This window comes from Festucalex cinctus, chromosome 10 (genome assembly GCF_051991245.1).
Source record: "Festucalex cinctus isolate MCC-2025b chromosome 10, RoL_Fcin_1.0, whole genome shotgun sequence".
NCBI classification, from domain to species: Eukaryota; Metazoa; Chordata; class Actinopteri; order Syngnathiformes; family Syngnathidae; genus Festucalex; species Festucalex cinctus.
The window spans coordinates 7,181,888-7,197,160 of record NC_135420.1 but is presented as its reverse complement, the minus strand read 5'-3'; the positions used below and the strand labels follow the sequence as shown (position 1 = coordinate 7,197,160).

Here is a 15,273-nt window from a genome sequence, read left to right as displayed (position 1 = left end):
CTTTTTACATCCAAAATGTATTTATAATTGTAGTCTGACTGCTGAATGTTCTTTAAGTAACCAAGGGAAAATGGAGGCATCAAGCAGCCTCAATAATAAAAACTATTAACATGCTTGATAGAATAATTGGATAGAACGTTTACTCTCACCTGAGATTGCGACGTTGCTGTTACTAATATTATTGGTGAAGGGGTAAAGATTGAATCGTGTTGGGGCATAATCACCGTTCCGCTCCATGTTTACCAAGGGAACCTAAAACATGAAAAAAAAAATTGTGTTTGACCAAAGGTTACCTTTGCAAATAAAGCCCTTCAATCATGTTTTATTGTTGAGGATTGTCAAATAGATAAGTGGGGGAGCAAAAAAAAAATGAAGATTGAGGGGTTGCAAAAACAAGCAAAGATTCATTTCATGTGCTCTTTGGGTAAAAATGGGCTTAACATAATTTTTGTGTCAGTACAAATCAAGTCTACCAGGTTTGGGACCACATTGCGCCTCTCGGGGCGTTTAGGTGGACCAAGATACCGCACTGCCACAGCGCCGACAATTTGGTAACAGAGAGTAGCCTGCACTCGGTGTAAACCGGGTGCATCTTCATTTCCCTTGTTTGTGAATTTGGTAGACGTGCTATGCCTCAAAGGGCTGATAAGGCTGCTGCACATTTTGCAATTTGGTGACAAAAAGTAGACTTGATCTTTTGTTACATGAGGTGTAATGTGATTTTGGTGGATTTTGATCAAGGCGCAGGCAGACAAATATGGTGCACAACCGACGTGTGTGGTGGATGTTATATTTGTTAGAGCAGTAGTTAGAGTTTGATAGAGCAGTAGATCGACAGAGAGATCGGTGCAGCGTCTGCTGTGATGCAGAATCTGTATCGGTCTGTCATTGTAAGGTAGGCGCTGAGCCAAAAGGCAAACCTCTCAATTAATCGGTAGATTCACGTTCCTAACTTCCTACCCTCAACTAGGGTCATGAACTGTGGGTCTTTAGTTAAAGAACAAGATCCCAGATACACGGCACGGTAGTCGAGTGGTTAGAACGTCCGCTTCCCAGTTCTGAGGTCTCCGGTTCGAGTCCAGGCTCGGACCTTCCTGGGTGGAGTTTGCATGTTCTCCCCGTGCCCGCGTGGGTCTTCTCCGGGTACTCCGGTCTCCTCCCACATTCCAAAGACATGCATGGCAGGTTAATTGGGCGTTCCAAATTGTCCCTAGGTGTGCATGTGAGTGTGGATGGTTGTTTGTCTCTGTGTGCCCTGCGATTGGATGGCAACCAGTCCAGGGTGTCCCCTGCCTACTGCCCAGAGCCAGCTGAGATAGGCGCCAGCAGCCCCCGCGACCCTTGTGAGGAATAAAGAGGTCAAGAAAATGGATGGATGGATGGATCCCAGATACAAGCGGGCAAAATTAGTTTCTTCCACAGGGTGTCTAGGTTCTGCCTCTGCGATAGGGTGAGAAGCTCGGTCATCCAGGAGGGACATCGAATCGAGCCGCTGCTCCTCCATGTTGAAAGGAGCCTCCTGGTTAGGATGCCCCATGGACGCCTCTCTGGTAAGGTGTTCTGGGCATGTCTCAAGGGCAGGAGGCTCCGTGGATTTAACTAGGGTATGCTGGAGAGACTATGTCTTGGCTGGCCTATGAATATCTTGGGGTCTCCCTGGAAGAGGTAGACGAAGTGGCTGGGGAGAGGGAACCGTGGACTTCCTTGTTAAAGTTGCCCCAACAACCGTGAATAAGTGGTAGAAAATGGATGGATGGATGGATGGATGGATGGATGGATGGATGGTTGCATTTGGCTTGTGTTTATGATACAAACACATTGTTTCGTTTTGAACACAAAATAGCTGGTTGTGAGGTAATGGCTGGGGTTTTGTGAATAAAGTTTGAATTTTTGGGTTTGTGTTGAAGGTTGTGCGAATATGGATGGAGGTTTTAAGAAATGTGGCTTAGCAATTGTGAAAAATCAGTAATTGCAATCACTTGGAACTCAACAATACCACCCTGTTACACTTACTGAATTATAGAGACACTTTCTTTTGTTAAATTACAGGAAAGGTATTATTAGCAGGCATCTCCCGGCCACCTCCAACTTACACATTTGAAGCAGTTTAGAGAGAGAAATAATATTCTTGCTATGAGGGTCATACACCTCTACTCTGACATTGTGTGCCTGATGGTATTCCAGTTTACTATTATGCTACCTTGCTGCTTCAAATGCCTACTATTAGGGGTGTGCCAAAAAATCGATTCATAAAAGAATTGAGATTCTCATTTATTAATCGAATCGAATCGAATATATCCAAAAATCGATTTTATTTATATTAGAAATGAAGAAGAAGGGGAAAAGGCAGTTGTAGCCCACATGCTGTTTTTGTGGAAAAGGGCACTTACAATACAAAATGAATAAATGTTTAAACAAAAAAAAAAGACACTTTAATGTCCCTATTTGTCATTTTGTCTTGCAAAGCAGACTGGAGTAGATCATGACAATGTTGTGTGTATCTGTAAATTGAAGAAGAAATCATTTGGCAATCAAATAATTTTGAATCAAAAATTGTTTGAATCGAGAATCGAAAATCGATTCTGAATGGAATCGTAGACCCTAAAATCGTAATTGAATTGAATCGTGAGACAGTCAAAGATTCCCAGCTCTACCTACTATTATTCTTTTTTTTTTTCTATTCATTGTGGTTGCTCCATTTTTGTTATTTATTTATTTAGCTAGTTAGTTAGTTAGTTAGTTAGTTAGTTAGTTAGTTATGCATTACTACAGTGACCACTTTCCTTTTTCTAAGATGAAAATGTGAACTAAGGGCGGTGGTGGAGGGTGGTGGAGTGGTTAGCACGTCCGCCTCCCACTACTGGCAACCAGTTCAGAATGTACCCTGCCTACTGCCCGTAGCCAGCTGGGATAGGCTCCAGCACCCCGGCGACCCTTGTGAGGAGCAAGTGGTTAAGAAAATGGATGGATGGATGGATGGATGGATGGATGGATGGAAAATGTGAACTATGCACACATTGTAAATGTAATAATAAACAAAGTTTGAAAAAAAATGTGAGAAGATGGTTATTTTATAGTTAAAAAAAAAAAATAAAAATCATTGCAATCTGATGTACCGTGATGAAGGGTTTCCACATTCGCTCCAAGTATTTGAAAGGGTTGTTGACACTGTAATTCGCCATCTGAGACTCATCATTCTGCTTCTCTGGTATGGCCTGGCGTGCTTGTTTTGGCATTCGGATATCCCAGAACATTAGAGAGCTTTGAAAAGACGTATACAACAATATATATATATAAAAAATATATATCATTGGAATTCCTACAAATTAACAATTATTGTTAAACCAGCACATTGTACGAGTCTTTGAGTTTTTCTCCATAGGATTGTCACATTTCTTGAAACTGAAATTTCATTTGCAAAATTCCATGGACAAATCCCAAAACCACTTTAAGATTGGTGTCAACTGAATGGCATTCCTCACTGCTCTCATCAAATTACTAATATCTTACTTAGTACATGTCTCAATTACATCAGTGGATCTGTGTATAGGGTTGTGTACATTTAGCCTACAGTTAGCACAATGTGCCCACATTTAGAATATTTTCCAAATGAATAGATCTTGCTAATTGAACTGGATTAGTTGTTTTTCAGTCTAATGGTTGTCCTCTCCAAAACATGTCAGCAGAATTTCAGTGTGTAAGTCATAATATGCAAAATCATCTGGTCAACTGAAAAAATTAGTCAAGCATATCACAGGGGATGAGTGCAGAAGATGGTTGAGACATTCACACTGTTTTTTTTCCCCTATCCGCTGCGACATGTATGAAAACCTTTGGCCAAACAGAGAGCAGCGTAGTGATTGTAAAGAGGATGAGGACGATGGCCAAGAGGGGAAGGTGACAATAGTGACTGCACAGTAAATTCTGTAGAGTAAATTTGACTCTATTTTGAGCAGGACCAAATAGATTCCATTTTAGAGTAGGCTAATATTTACACTTGGAAGAGAGTTAAACAAAGAATTGAAAGAAAAAATAAATAAAATAAAATAAAAGTCACTCAAGGGTTGAGGAACAAGTTCACGAGCTTCAGGTTAGGAGACAGAAGCACTACCCCCTGAGCTATGCCCCGCCTACTGGTTGCTTATGTCCAAGAGGAGACCAAAAACTATGTCCGCTATGTTTTTCGTGTCCTCAGCGTTACGAAGATTCCAGCTGAAAGGAGCAATATACTAAAGGTGTATTCATACCTAAACTGTTTGGTCCGCTTTAAACGGACCAGAGTTCGTTCCCCACAATCATCCGGATCTTTTGTGCATGTTTGAATACACACAAATGAATCCTGGTGCGGAACGAGACACACTTTTTGAGGTGGTCTCGGTGCACGTCCAAACACACTCGGTGCAGTTTGCTTTGCAGTCTGAATACAAACCGTGGCTAATCGGCTCCAACTACAGGACTATATGCGCCTTTTTGGTCTTAACAAGCCACCGTAGCCCTGGTATTGAATATTGTGCTAAATTCATTCATAATCATCCGTATTCTGTTTAGCCACCCTAACCATGTTTTTGTCAGGGGCGGGGCACCCGGAGCCCAACGGCTCCTTCAGTTTACTGCATGCAATCGACGACGCTGTTCCAAAATTAGAAACAGCGTCGCGGAACCTCCGTTGAATGAGCTGCTCTTGACGCTCGTAAATATCTTGCATCTAATAACCCCAAAAGTATGCAGAGTAGTAATGCAGCCCGCCGGAATTTCATGTTTTTCTCTATTTCCGAGTTTGGTTATGCGTTCAGACCTTGTCATTTTTGTCCAATGGGAGCACAGATCGTCACACGGGTCGACATGATTATGAAATATAGTCCACTTGCATAAAGCACAGTGTGAGTGTGAACCGCTCTAAATGAAAAAAAAAAAAATATATATATATATATAGTCCGGTTTTGGTACAGATCAAACAAGTGGACTGAAGAACTTTTCTGGTCTGAATACACCCTAACAGACTGGAGTAGATCACCTGTCTCCCAAGCTGAAGATCATGAGTTCGTTCCTCAAACTTGAGTGACTTTTATTTATTTTTTCAATTCTTTATTTTACTCTCTTCAAAGTGTAAATATTACTCTAAAACTGAGTCTATTTGGTCACACTCTAAATGGAGTCAAATGTACTCTACAGAATTTACTGTGTAGTGAAAATGTTACAGTAGTTGGATCTTCATTTATGCTGTGCGGAAGATATAATTTGGTAGCGGCACCTCTGCTGTTGTGACAAAACAACTATCAATCAATCAATCAACTTTATTTATATAGCACCTTTCATACATCCAAAATGCAACTCAAAGTGCTGGACATCCATATTACAATAAAAAAACAAAAAACAAACAAAACAAAAAAAAAAAGTGGATGATCTAATGACGCCATGGCACTGGCAAAGGACCTCCTCATTACAAGCCAGCAATATAATATCTTCAATCACGACTTGAATTATTTTAATGACTTACCTGTCAGGGGAGCAGGTAATAAGCTGAACAGCCATATTGGATTTGTTCTCCACTGGGACGCCCTGAGCAGTTACCTAATCAGAGGTCAAGGTCAGTTAGTCAGCAAATATATATCAAGTTAACTCTTTTACTGCCACACGTTATCAGAAAAACAACCCTTACAGTGCCAGCCGATTTTGAGCATTTTAACTCATCTTTCAAGGCAAACAGAATATTCTGCTCTTTGGCTACATATACAGCATTGATACCACATGAAAGATCGCATTCTATTCTTTCATTAGGAAAAGTATGTTTTACCTTATTCCGTTCTTTAGTAATCACAATTTGAAAATAGGTCATTTGAGTGACATTGAATGAAAATTGAAACGATAAGGAGAAAAGCTTTTTGTGAAAAAATACATTTTCTCCACAACAGTGACTTTGACACTAATAGTTTTTGTTTTGAGACGCTCTGTGATTTAGGTTTAATGTGGACAAATGCGATCATTCACATCATTCTTGAAAATGTTCGATTTCATTAGATTTCACCAGATTCGACGTTTCATTGTAATTCCATACACCGGCAGCCCATTTAAAAGAGACACAATGCTGCCACCTGCTGGCCATAGTTAATGGGTGTTTTTGATTCCACAACCCACTGACCAGGCAGCGTTGCACTTGGAAGTTGGCGTAGTTGACGTCATTTAACACTTATGGCGGCATACATTATGATTTTACTAATCGTTTAACATTTCTGGCGGTCAAAGAGTTAAGAATTTGAAAAGATGATGGTGGCAAGCTAGGACCCTATAGGAAGATATATTAACTTGTTAATTTTTATTTTTTTTTAATTTTTTTTGGCGTTTGATGATAGTGACTGATGTTTTTGTGATTTTTTTTTTTTAATAATTCATATAAACGACAGGATTCCTAGGGTTTTCGGACAGACGGACGGATAGATGGATGGATGGATAGATAGATAGATAACTAATCTCACATCTATCCACTTATGTCCATCCATGGAGGCCTGAAACGTGACTGCCATGGCCCTGCTAACATTATGTAACCATAGCATAAGTGAGCCATACCTGAAATGTCTGAGGCAGCCAGTGAACATCTGTAATTGGTGCCGTGTGACTGTTTTCCACTCCAGACATTGCACTGTAGCGCACAAGTGGAGCTTTACCATGTTTGTTGTCCTCAAGGCCCTGTCAATAGATTGGGGGGTGGGGGGTCAGGAGTGAACTGAGTTGAGTATGGGTCAAAGCAAGAGTGCTACAATACACCAAACTTACTTTTATATTCACATTCAGTATTTGCCCTTGATCGGTGTGAGCATGAAACGTCATCCAGCTTAATCGCATGAAGAGATGTTGCATTTCACAAGACAGGAAAGCAAAATACATCCAAATACAGTAGCATGATTTTACGTAATTGACTGACAAACAAGCCACAGATGTCAGCTTCCATAACCTTCAATATAGAAATAAAGCCTTGTTTACACCACCAATAAAGGGAATAGGTTAACTTTCCCTTCATTTGATCTGATTTGCTTTTATCTTCAGGGACAAACTATGGTTCTAGTTGTGGGCGGAGGGGTTTGCGGAACAGCTGGAGGATGAGAGCTGATGCAGTTGGCTCTGGGAAATGAGCAGCAAACAGGGGCAGAAAAAGAATAGAGGGAAGGAGAAAGGAAAGAAAAAAACAAGCAGGGAGAGGGACGAAGACAGCTGGCCGAGTGGAGGGACAATACACGCATACAAAGCCAATGTGGGCGGATGTCTCTCTATATCACAGGTCTCAAACTCCAGTCCTCGAGAGCCGCAGTCCTGCAGGTTTTAAAGGTTTCTCTCCACAAACACACCTGATTCATAAGCAAGGTCTGTAGGAACCTGTAGGAACTGAATCATGATATAATTCAGCTGTGTTTGAGGACAGAAACCTCTAAACATGCATGACTGCGGCCCTCGAGGACTGGAGTTTGAGACCTGTGCTCTAAATGAAGCGGCACAGTCAAAGTACATATGAGGTATTTAATGGAGTGGATCGTCTTTACTTGCTCCACACTCCACAGTATCTTGTAAAATAGAACTATGCTTGAGATGTTATTTTAAATTGCTATAATTTTAGGCCAAATGAAATATTTGCTCAGCATTCATGAAATACTGTAATAGACCTTTTTCACACAAAAATATGGAAAATACATCATCATTGTGTTGCTCAGCTTCCAGTCCTTATATTAAGTGCTAGAAGCAAGATGAATCACAGAGTACATTGTACACTATCCCATTACTATCCCACCTTTGCCGATATGGAAACTAGCATAGTACAAGAAAACTCTATCAGGAAAAAAAGAACAATGAAGGAAGGGTGCACATTTTATAAAACGTATCAAACGCTTCATGTGCGTGTATATTGCCTAAGGTCAGAAAACCTTTATGAATGGTCACCAATATTCACCCAAACATCTCTACATCTTATGCCCAGTTCAACCTCTGAAAATATAAAAACAATCGCCATAGTATTTTGGAAGTTTTAACTTCTACGACCAATCACCTCCAAAATTGACATGCACATCTCTAACTTAGGCCCACATCAATCTCTCAAAATGGCAATATGATTGGCTCAGTAGTTTGGATTTGATGGACATTAAGCATTTTCCTCATTAAGCGACGTGACAAATGTGCTCCAACACGAAATCATCGGAGGTGAATGCGACTGCAGACGTGTGTGCTGCCCTTTCCTGATAATAAAATGTGGTTCTTCCTCCCGCTGAATCGCTCAAATCCACTGCTGTTTTAGTTGGTCCAAATCATCTATATTTGCTTTTAGATTTACTTTGATTGTCTGAGTTCTAGAACTAGGTATGATGTGGCTAGTTTGAGAACAACCATTATCCAGTTGTGTACAATCTAATAAAAGAATTGAGGATGAGGAGAAAAACCATTAAGTGCCATCAGTCTTCAGTCGGTACATGGCATCCTTGAGTAATCGAAGCACCCATACTTGACTTAACCATTCTGACATCCTCTCAAGAACACAATTAAGATAATGAAAACCACACTTAATAAACCATCACTTACAAAATACCATGTATTATTCTGTCAACATGATGCTCATTAGATAATTACCACAATATTGTGGGGAGGTTGGCAATATTAAAAAACGCCACAGTATTGTAAAAAAAAAAAAGAAAAAGAAAAAAAAAGGGCTCATACTAAAACACACACACACACACACACACACACACACACACACACACACACACAATATTATTAATACACACTTAATATTGAGGTACTTACTTGCTAATGCACACACATATTGAATTCCTCCACATATTACATTCCGCTTCCTCTGAGCATTAGTGTGGATTTTAAACATAGAAGGGCCAAAACATGCCTTCTGAAAATTAAACTGCACTAAAGAATTAGTTACCAGAGGGTGCTAGAATTGCACAAATGGAAATCAGTTGTGCTGCTTTTAATATTGTGACATGATGGCAACGATATTTTGGCAGTTTTAATTTTGAGATATCACGATATTGCCGTAATCATTACATCCCTATAGAGACAGGAAATGGGTGCTTACCAGCATATCAGTTTTGACAGATTCCTGTTTCTGATGATGCCCATGTTGGACTGGGTGCAAATGTGTGACGTAGGCAGATATTTCCCACAACACGACCTACGGCACAAACATTGCCATGCCTGTTATTGGTCATCACTGTCTGTTCGAAAAAAAAATAAAATTGATGAACATAGTGTATAGAAAGGTGATCCAAAACCAAAAGCTGCAGGGGGCAGGCAAGTTGAGACACAGTAGAAATAAAGTAAGCACCTGGCCATTCACACAGCCGCCAACAATAACATTTGGGTCAGAGGGGCAGAACTCAAATGCAAGAATGTCATCTGGGCACTCCAGCAATATCTGCAACACAAAAACACAGTACAAAAGAGATATAGTGCAAGCATCATTTTCATGTACAGTATTAGATGAAGTTATGTAGGCCTATGCTTAACTGTGGAAACTTGATCTTTTCATTGACAAAACCAAGTGCATGAACAAGCCTCTACATTGGATGTGGTTCAGAGCGGCAATACAAAGCAGCATTGAGTTATTTAATACAACATTGATATCAGTTGCTGCTGAACTGGACAACAGGAGTACTTATTTATCGAATATTTAAACCAGGGGTGTCAAACTCATATTCGCTCAGGGGCCGCATGGAGGAAAATATATTACCAAGTAGGCCACATCAGTAAAATAACGATATATAACTTAAAAACGATTGCCGTCAATTATACACAGATTTTCACTATTTGTGGGTCAGCCCTAAATTACGGAGCTCAACTGTCATCATATTGTTCCCAAAAAAATAATCCAAATGCAAATGGAACACGGTAATACTGAGTTCTGTCATATCTATTTGTGTTACCAGTAATTGAATTTGTGTCGTATTTAACGTGTTTGTACTCTATGATAATAATAATAATAATAATAATAATAATAATAAGAATAATAAACAAACCGTAACTTTAAGTTGTATGTAAAATAATAACATACAGGATTCCCCCACACAAGTTGCAGTGCTCATCTGAGGACTGCTTGTGAAATTACAAATTTTATATATTTTGATTGTGGCCGGCTGATTAATTAATTTAACATTAGATTAAAAAAAAAAAAAATAGCTCTACAAAATCATCTCACGGGCCGGATTAAACCACTTTGTGGAACTGATCCGGCCCGTGGGCCTTATGTTTGACACCACTGCTTTAAACAGTTCCATGGTATTGTGCAATATGATCCTAGCTATTACAGAAAATGACATCAGCGAAGGCATGCATCATTGAGAGGGATTATGTTGCGCTCTTTCAACACCATTGATCGAAGTGTCTGCCTTCAGTCAATAAATGTTCTCAAATTTGGCATAAGAAAATAAAAGAATGTTTTTCATATTGGATCTAATAGTCTTTACTTTTCTGCTTCCTATAAGTGAATGTTTTAGTTCAAAAAGATGTTTGGTGAGTTATAGATTAAATTAGATATTAGTGCAGTTGAGGGGAATCTGCAATTAAATTTGAATAATTAGAACTACATACATCCAACAGTTCTATTTGTTATTCTCCAAGATAATTGATCTGGGCGTCAGGATGCAAAGTACAGAATACAGCACCGTCAACCATCAACAGCATGCGCATTCAACCCTGTTTTGCATACCTTGGCATGAGCGGGGTCAGAGAAGCTGTAAAAAACTAGGAGCGGCCCAGTAGACCTGATCAACTGCTGCCTCTTCTTTTCGGCCATTGCCGCAACTATCACACCTTGAAAAGCAATAACAAATGAAATGTATCCACATAAGCTTGAGACAAATGTTCACTATCGAGTGCTTATAGCTCTGTCATGAAAGAAATCAACTGTGATTCCTATTAAATTCCACTGATGGTTTGTTTTGTTTCACCATCCCCTCTCTTCGTACATTACACATTGTTCACCATCAAAGAGGCACCGTACTGTCTTATTTAAAGAAAATGTACCTGTACTCTCGATCACACAGAGAGCCAGAGCACCTATACAATGTTCTAATACGCATATGTATACAGAGTATGTATAGGATTTTGGGAAGACCACATCAATATTTTGAAATTGTTGAGAAACAAAAAAAGAAAAAACAGTTGCCTTGAATGGTGGGATGCCATTGTACGCAGATGATCTCCTTGTCCTGAGAGCAGTCGGAGTCAGAAAAGGCCTGATTCAGCATCAGAACATCTGACACCTTCCCAGCCCAGTCAATGTCCTCGGTTTCTCTCCCCAAAGCCATCCAGTCATCTTTGAACACGTTCATAATCTCCTCTTGCTGAAGGGCATGCAGAACCCTACAAAAAAGTTGTTTTTAGCAGCAGTGGTTTGCAGTGATTGGTCAACCAACAGTGAACCTCTTCTACAGAAACACAACTAACACAATACAACCTATACACTATAAATCCTGTAACTTCATGAAAACTTTGATGAACACTGATTTGCAGAGGACATTTTAGGGGATCTCAAAAATAAAGACAAAAATAGTACTAGGACTGATACAGCAAAGTAAACCACTTACACTATATATAATGTTTTTTGTTGTTGTTGTTTTTTTGTTTTTGTTTTGTTTTTTACCTGTCTTTCACTGCATCATAAAAATCACTTAAGCTTTGTGGCGCGATGTTCTCCTTCTCATTTTGGCTCAGTTCTCCTGGCGCGTACTGTGTACAGCAATTTCTCATATACTTCCTGTAATGTACATTAAGGATATTTATTGTTCAATAAAGCAGCATACTGTGTGTAGATTGACCAGAATCTATCCAGTACATATTCAATTATGAATTTCAGTGGAAAAACTGTAGAAAAATATTGAATAGAATAGACATGAGATTCTCTGTTGTGGTATGTGTATCAGTAGTGGTACACTGGTTGGCTTGAGTGGTACGCGAGACTCTGAATATTCAAACTATGCATAATGTTACAGTGTAATATTTTTTTAAAACGCTAGTGAGGATAAGCGGAAGAAATAATGGATGAAGGGAACTTGGGAAGTACAGTGCATTTATATATAACTTTTATGTACAGTACAATGCATTTAACGCATGTGTAAATAAAATGTAATGTAAATAAAAACAGAATACGATGATTTGCTAATCATGTTCACCTATGCTAAATTGAATACATTACAAAGATGTTTAATGCTCTAACTGATGAACGTTATTGTTTTTGATTGTGCATATATTCGCTCATTTTGAATTTGACGCTTACGTTTCCAAAACACGTTTACAAAAAAGCTGGGTCCTGGACAGCAAAAGACTAGGAAAATTGAGGAATGCATCCCTCAGGCGGCACAGCATCATTGTGTAAATGATATTGCCATTTGCGCTCAGAAACGCTTAAGAAAACCATTCTCAGTTACATAATTTGCCTGTACATCAACCAAACGCAATTGGAGAACCTACCATGCAAAGAAAAGGGCATATATCATCAACATCTCCAAATGCTTCCGGTAGCTAATCTGACATAAGGTGAAAGTGTGCCGTGGTCTGACGAGTCCACATTTAATGTTGTTTCTGGAAATCATGGATGTCGTGTATACGAAGCACCATAGGCACTTTAAACGTCTACAATATATATATATATATATATATATATATATATATATATATATATATATATATATATATATATATATATATATATATATATATTAGAGCTGTCAAACGATTACTGTCAAACGATTACATTTTTTAATCAGATTAATCACATCTTAAAATTTTGATTAATCATGATTAATCACTGACTTTAAAATGCTTTTTTTCCCCAACATATTTTGCCCGCTAAATTTGAAGCGCACCTGTTATGTGTTAATTTTTTCGACATCTAATGTTATGAGGATGTCTTCAAAATTTTATATTCACTGCACACGCTCATCCTGCTTTTTCTAATCAATTAATTATTTGCATAATTTAAAATGGTGAAAAATGACCTACGGCATATGTAAACATTTATTAAATGCTTTACTTTAATGCATGTAGTTGTGTCTATTGCACAAACTCCAACAGCTACCTTTAACGTAGCCATCTGCTGTCGGCTAATAAGGATCATCTGCGGTCAAACTTAAATGTGTGATTAGTGGTAATACAATGATTAATGCGATATTTTTTTGTGAGTAATTAATTAGTTAAGGTGGCACGGTGGCCGAGTGGTTAGCACGTCCGCCAACCAGTTCTGAGGACTCCGGTTCAAGTCCAGGCTCCGGCCTTCCTGGGTGGGGTTTGCATGTTCTCCCCGTGCCCGCGTGGGTCTTCTCCGGGTACTCAATCTCAATCTCCTCCCACATTCCAAAGACATGCATGGCAGGTTAATTGGGTGCTCCAAATTGTCCATAGGTGTGCTTGTGCGTATGGATGTTTGTTCGTCTCTGTGTGCCCTGCGATTGGCTGGCAACCAGTCCAGGGTGTCCCCTGCCTACTGCCCAAAGCCAGCTGAGATAGGCGCCAGCACCCCCCGCGACCCTTGTGAAGAATAAGCGGTCAAGAAAATGGATGGATAATTAGTTAACGCTTTAACTTTTACAGCACTAATATATATATATATACATATATATATATATATATATATATATATATATATATATATATATATATATATACATATATATATATATGATTTTTTTTAATGAAAGATGTACCACAGAGCCGCCAAGAATGATAATAGCCGATGTTTACATGTATCATATGTGTTTAAATGAAGTATTAACATTTGTTCAGACGTTTTTTTTTTCCCACCCTAAGCTGGAATATACTCAAGTACTATACTCATTTATGCATGTCCTGATTTGTTGACATAGATGTACGTACCACTGTGTCTGGGCACTGCTGCTCTGGAGTATGGGAATAGCCTGCACCGCGCAATCCCTCTGTAACACCTTGACGTTGAATCGCCTGTCTGGGTAGGACACACACTCCACAATGCCGTCTTTGGCATCTGCAACATTGCGGTCCGAAAGAGAGACCGCAATGTTCCCAAAATCTCTCCAAGCTCTGGAGAACTTGTACGTAAGCTTATGAGGGAGACAGAATAGAGGAGACCACAATGAATGAGAAAAAAATAAATAAATAAATTATGTGTTGTTTAATGTTTAAGCACCTTTGCTCTTGCCTGTTTGACAGTCTCTTCATCAATTTCTTTTTCACTGCCAAGTGATATCCATTCCTTAGGTTCTGGAGTTTTGATTTCATCCACTAAATCTTCTTCAGGCTCAGTTTCTGGGGGCTGCAGAACAAACACAACAGCAAAACATACCATTATACACCCACTGGCCACATCATTAGGTACACCTTGGTATCTAATAAAACCCACTTACAAGAGAAGTACCAAAACTTAAACTCAACTTTTACAAATACAGTAACACTCACATTCCATTGACTCTGTAAGTCCATTATTCATTTACATATATTAGAGGTGCTGTAATTTAAATTCTATAATAGTATTTCTAACAATTTGGCTAATGTATTAAAAAAATGTGTGAATTAATACCAAAAATGCCTATCTACATGTGCAATGTAGTTATACACCAATGCAAATTACAAATACAAATCTACACTTATTGTTAAATGATCTTGTTGAAGTGTAAATCAAAAGTAAAACAACTCTGGGTGTACTGTACCTACATTGAGGATTTTTTCCTTTGCTTCTGGTGTCACAACCAAATAGAACAACTGGCCATATGTGAAGTCCCTGTCGTAAACTAGCAAAAGCTCATCCTCTGGATAATCCTGTGAACAGAATGGATACTGTATGTAATGTACAATGTAGAGGGGTGTCAAACTCATGTTAGGTCAGGGGCCACATGGAGAAAAATATATAACCAAGTGGGCCGCATCGTGAAAACGGTATATAACTTATAAACAACTGCCGTCATTTATGCGCAGATTTTCGCTATTTGTGGCCCAGCCCTAAATTACAGAGCTCAACTGTCATCATATTTTTCCGAAAAATAACACGGACATAAATGGAACGTAGCAACATTTTGCCTGTCTAAGTTCTGGACGTGTTAAATCTATCTGTTTTGCATCTATATTGTTCCCAGAATCCACTGCGTGGCACAGTTAACTCATTCACTCCCAGCACATTTTTCGCTTTTACTGGTTTTTGACTGATTTTGCAAGGCCCGCAGAATATTGTGTCCTATTGCTATCAAAACATGGAACCTACCAAAACAAAAGATTAGAGTCTCTTCTTTCATCAGGAAAAAAATTATATTCCGATCC

General features: G+C 39.0%; 1 protein-coding gene across 5 annotated transcripts in view; it reads right to left on the bottom strand.

Annotated features, from left to right (window-relative positions):
* dnai3 (dynein axonemal intermediate chain 3) overlaps positions 1 to 15,273 on the bottom strand; it is a 75,273-nt gene that overhangs the window by 11,432 nt on the left and 48,568 nt on the right. For all 5 annotated transcript variants that reach the window (XM_077533464.1, XM_077533463.1, XM_077533465.1 and 2 more), the window contains exons 4-15: positions 14,674 to 14,778; positions 14,150 to 14,275; positions 13,861 to 14,063; positions 11,633 to 11,746; positions 11,156 to 11,352; positions 10,697 to 10,800; positions 9,317 to 9,406; positions 9,068 to 9,163; positions 6,565 to 6,684; positions 5,498 to 5,571; positions 3,117 to 3,261; positions 150 to 252 (exon numbers count right to left, since the gene is read on the bottom strand). In XM_077533464.1, the coding sequence (XP_077389590.1) occupies positions 150 to 252; positions 3,117 to 3,261; positions 5,498 to 5,571; positions 6,565 to 6,684; positions 9,068 to 9,163; positions 9,317 to 9,406; positions 10,697 to 10,800; positions 11,156 to 11,352; positions 11,633 to 11,746; positions 13,861 to 14,063; positions 14,150 to 14,275; positions 14,674 to 14,778 (1,477 nt within the window). The remainder of the gene's footprint in view (positions 1 to 149; positions 253 to 3,116; positions 3,262 to 5,497; positions 5,572 to 6,564; positions 6,685 to 9,067; positions 9,164 to 9,316; positions 9,407 to 10,696; positions 10,801 to 11,155; positions 11,353 to 11,632; positions 11,747 to 13,860; positions 14,064 to 14,149; positions 14,276 to 14,673; positions 14,779 to 15,273) is intronic.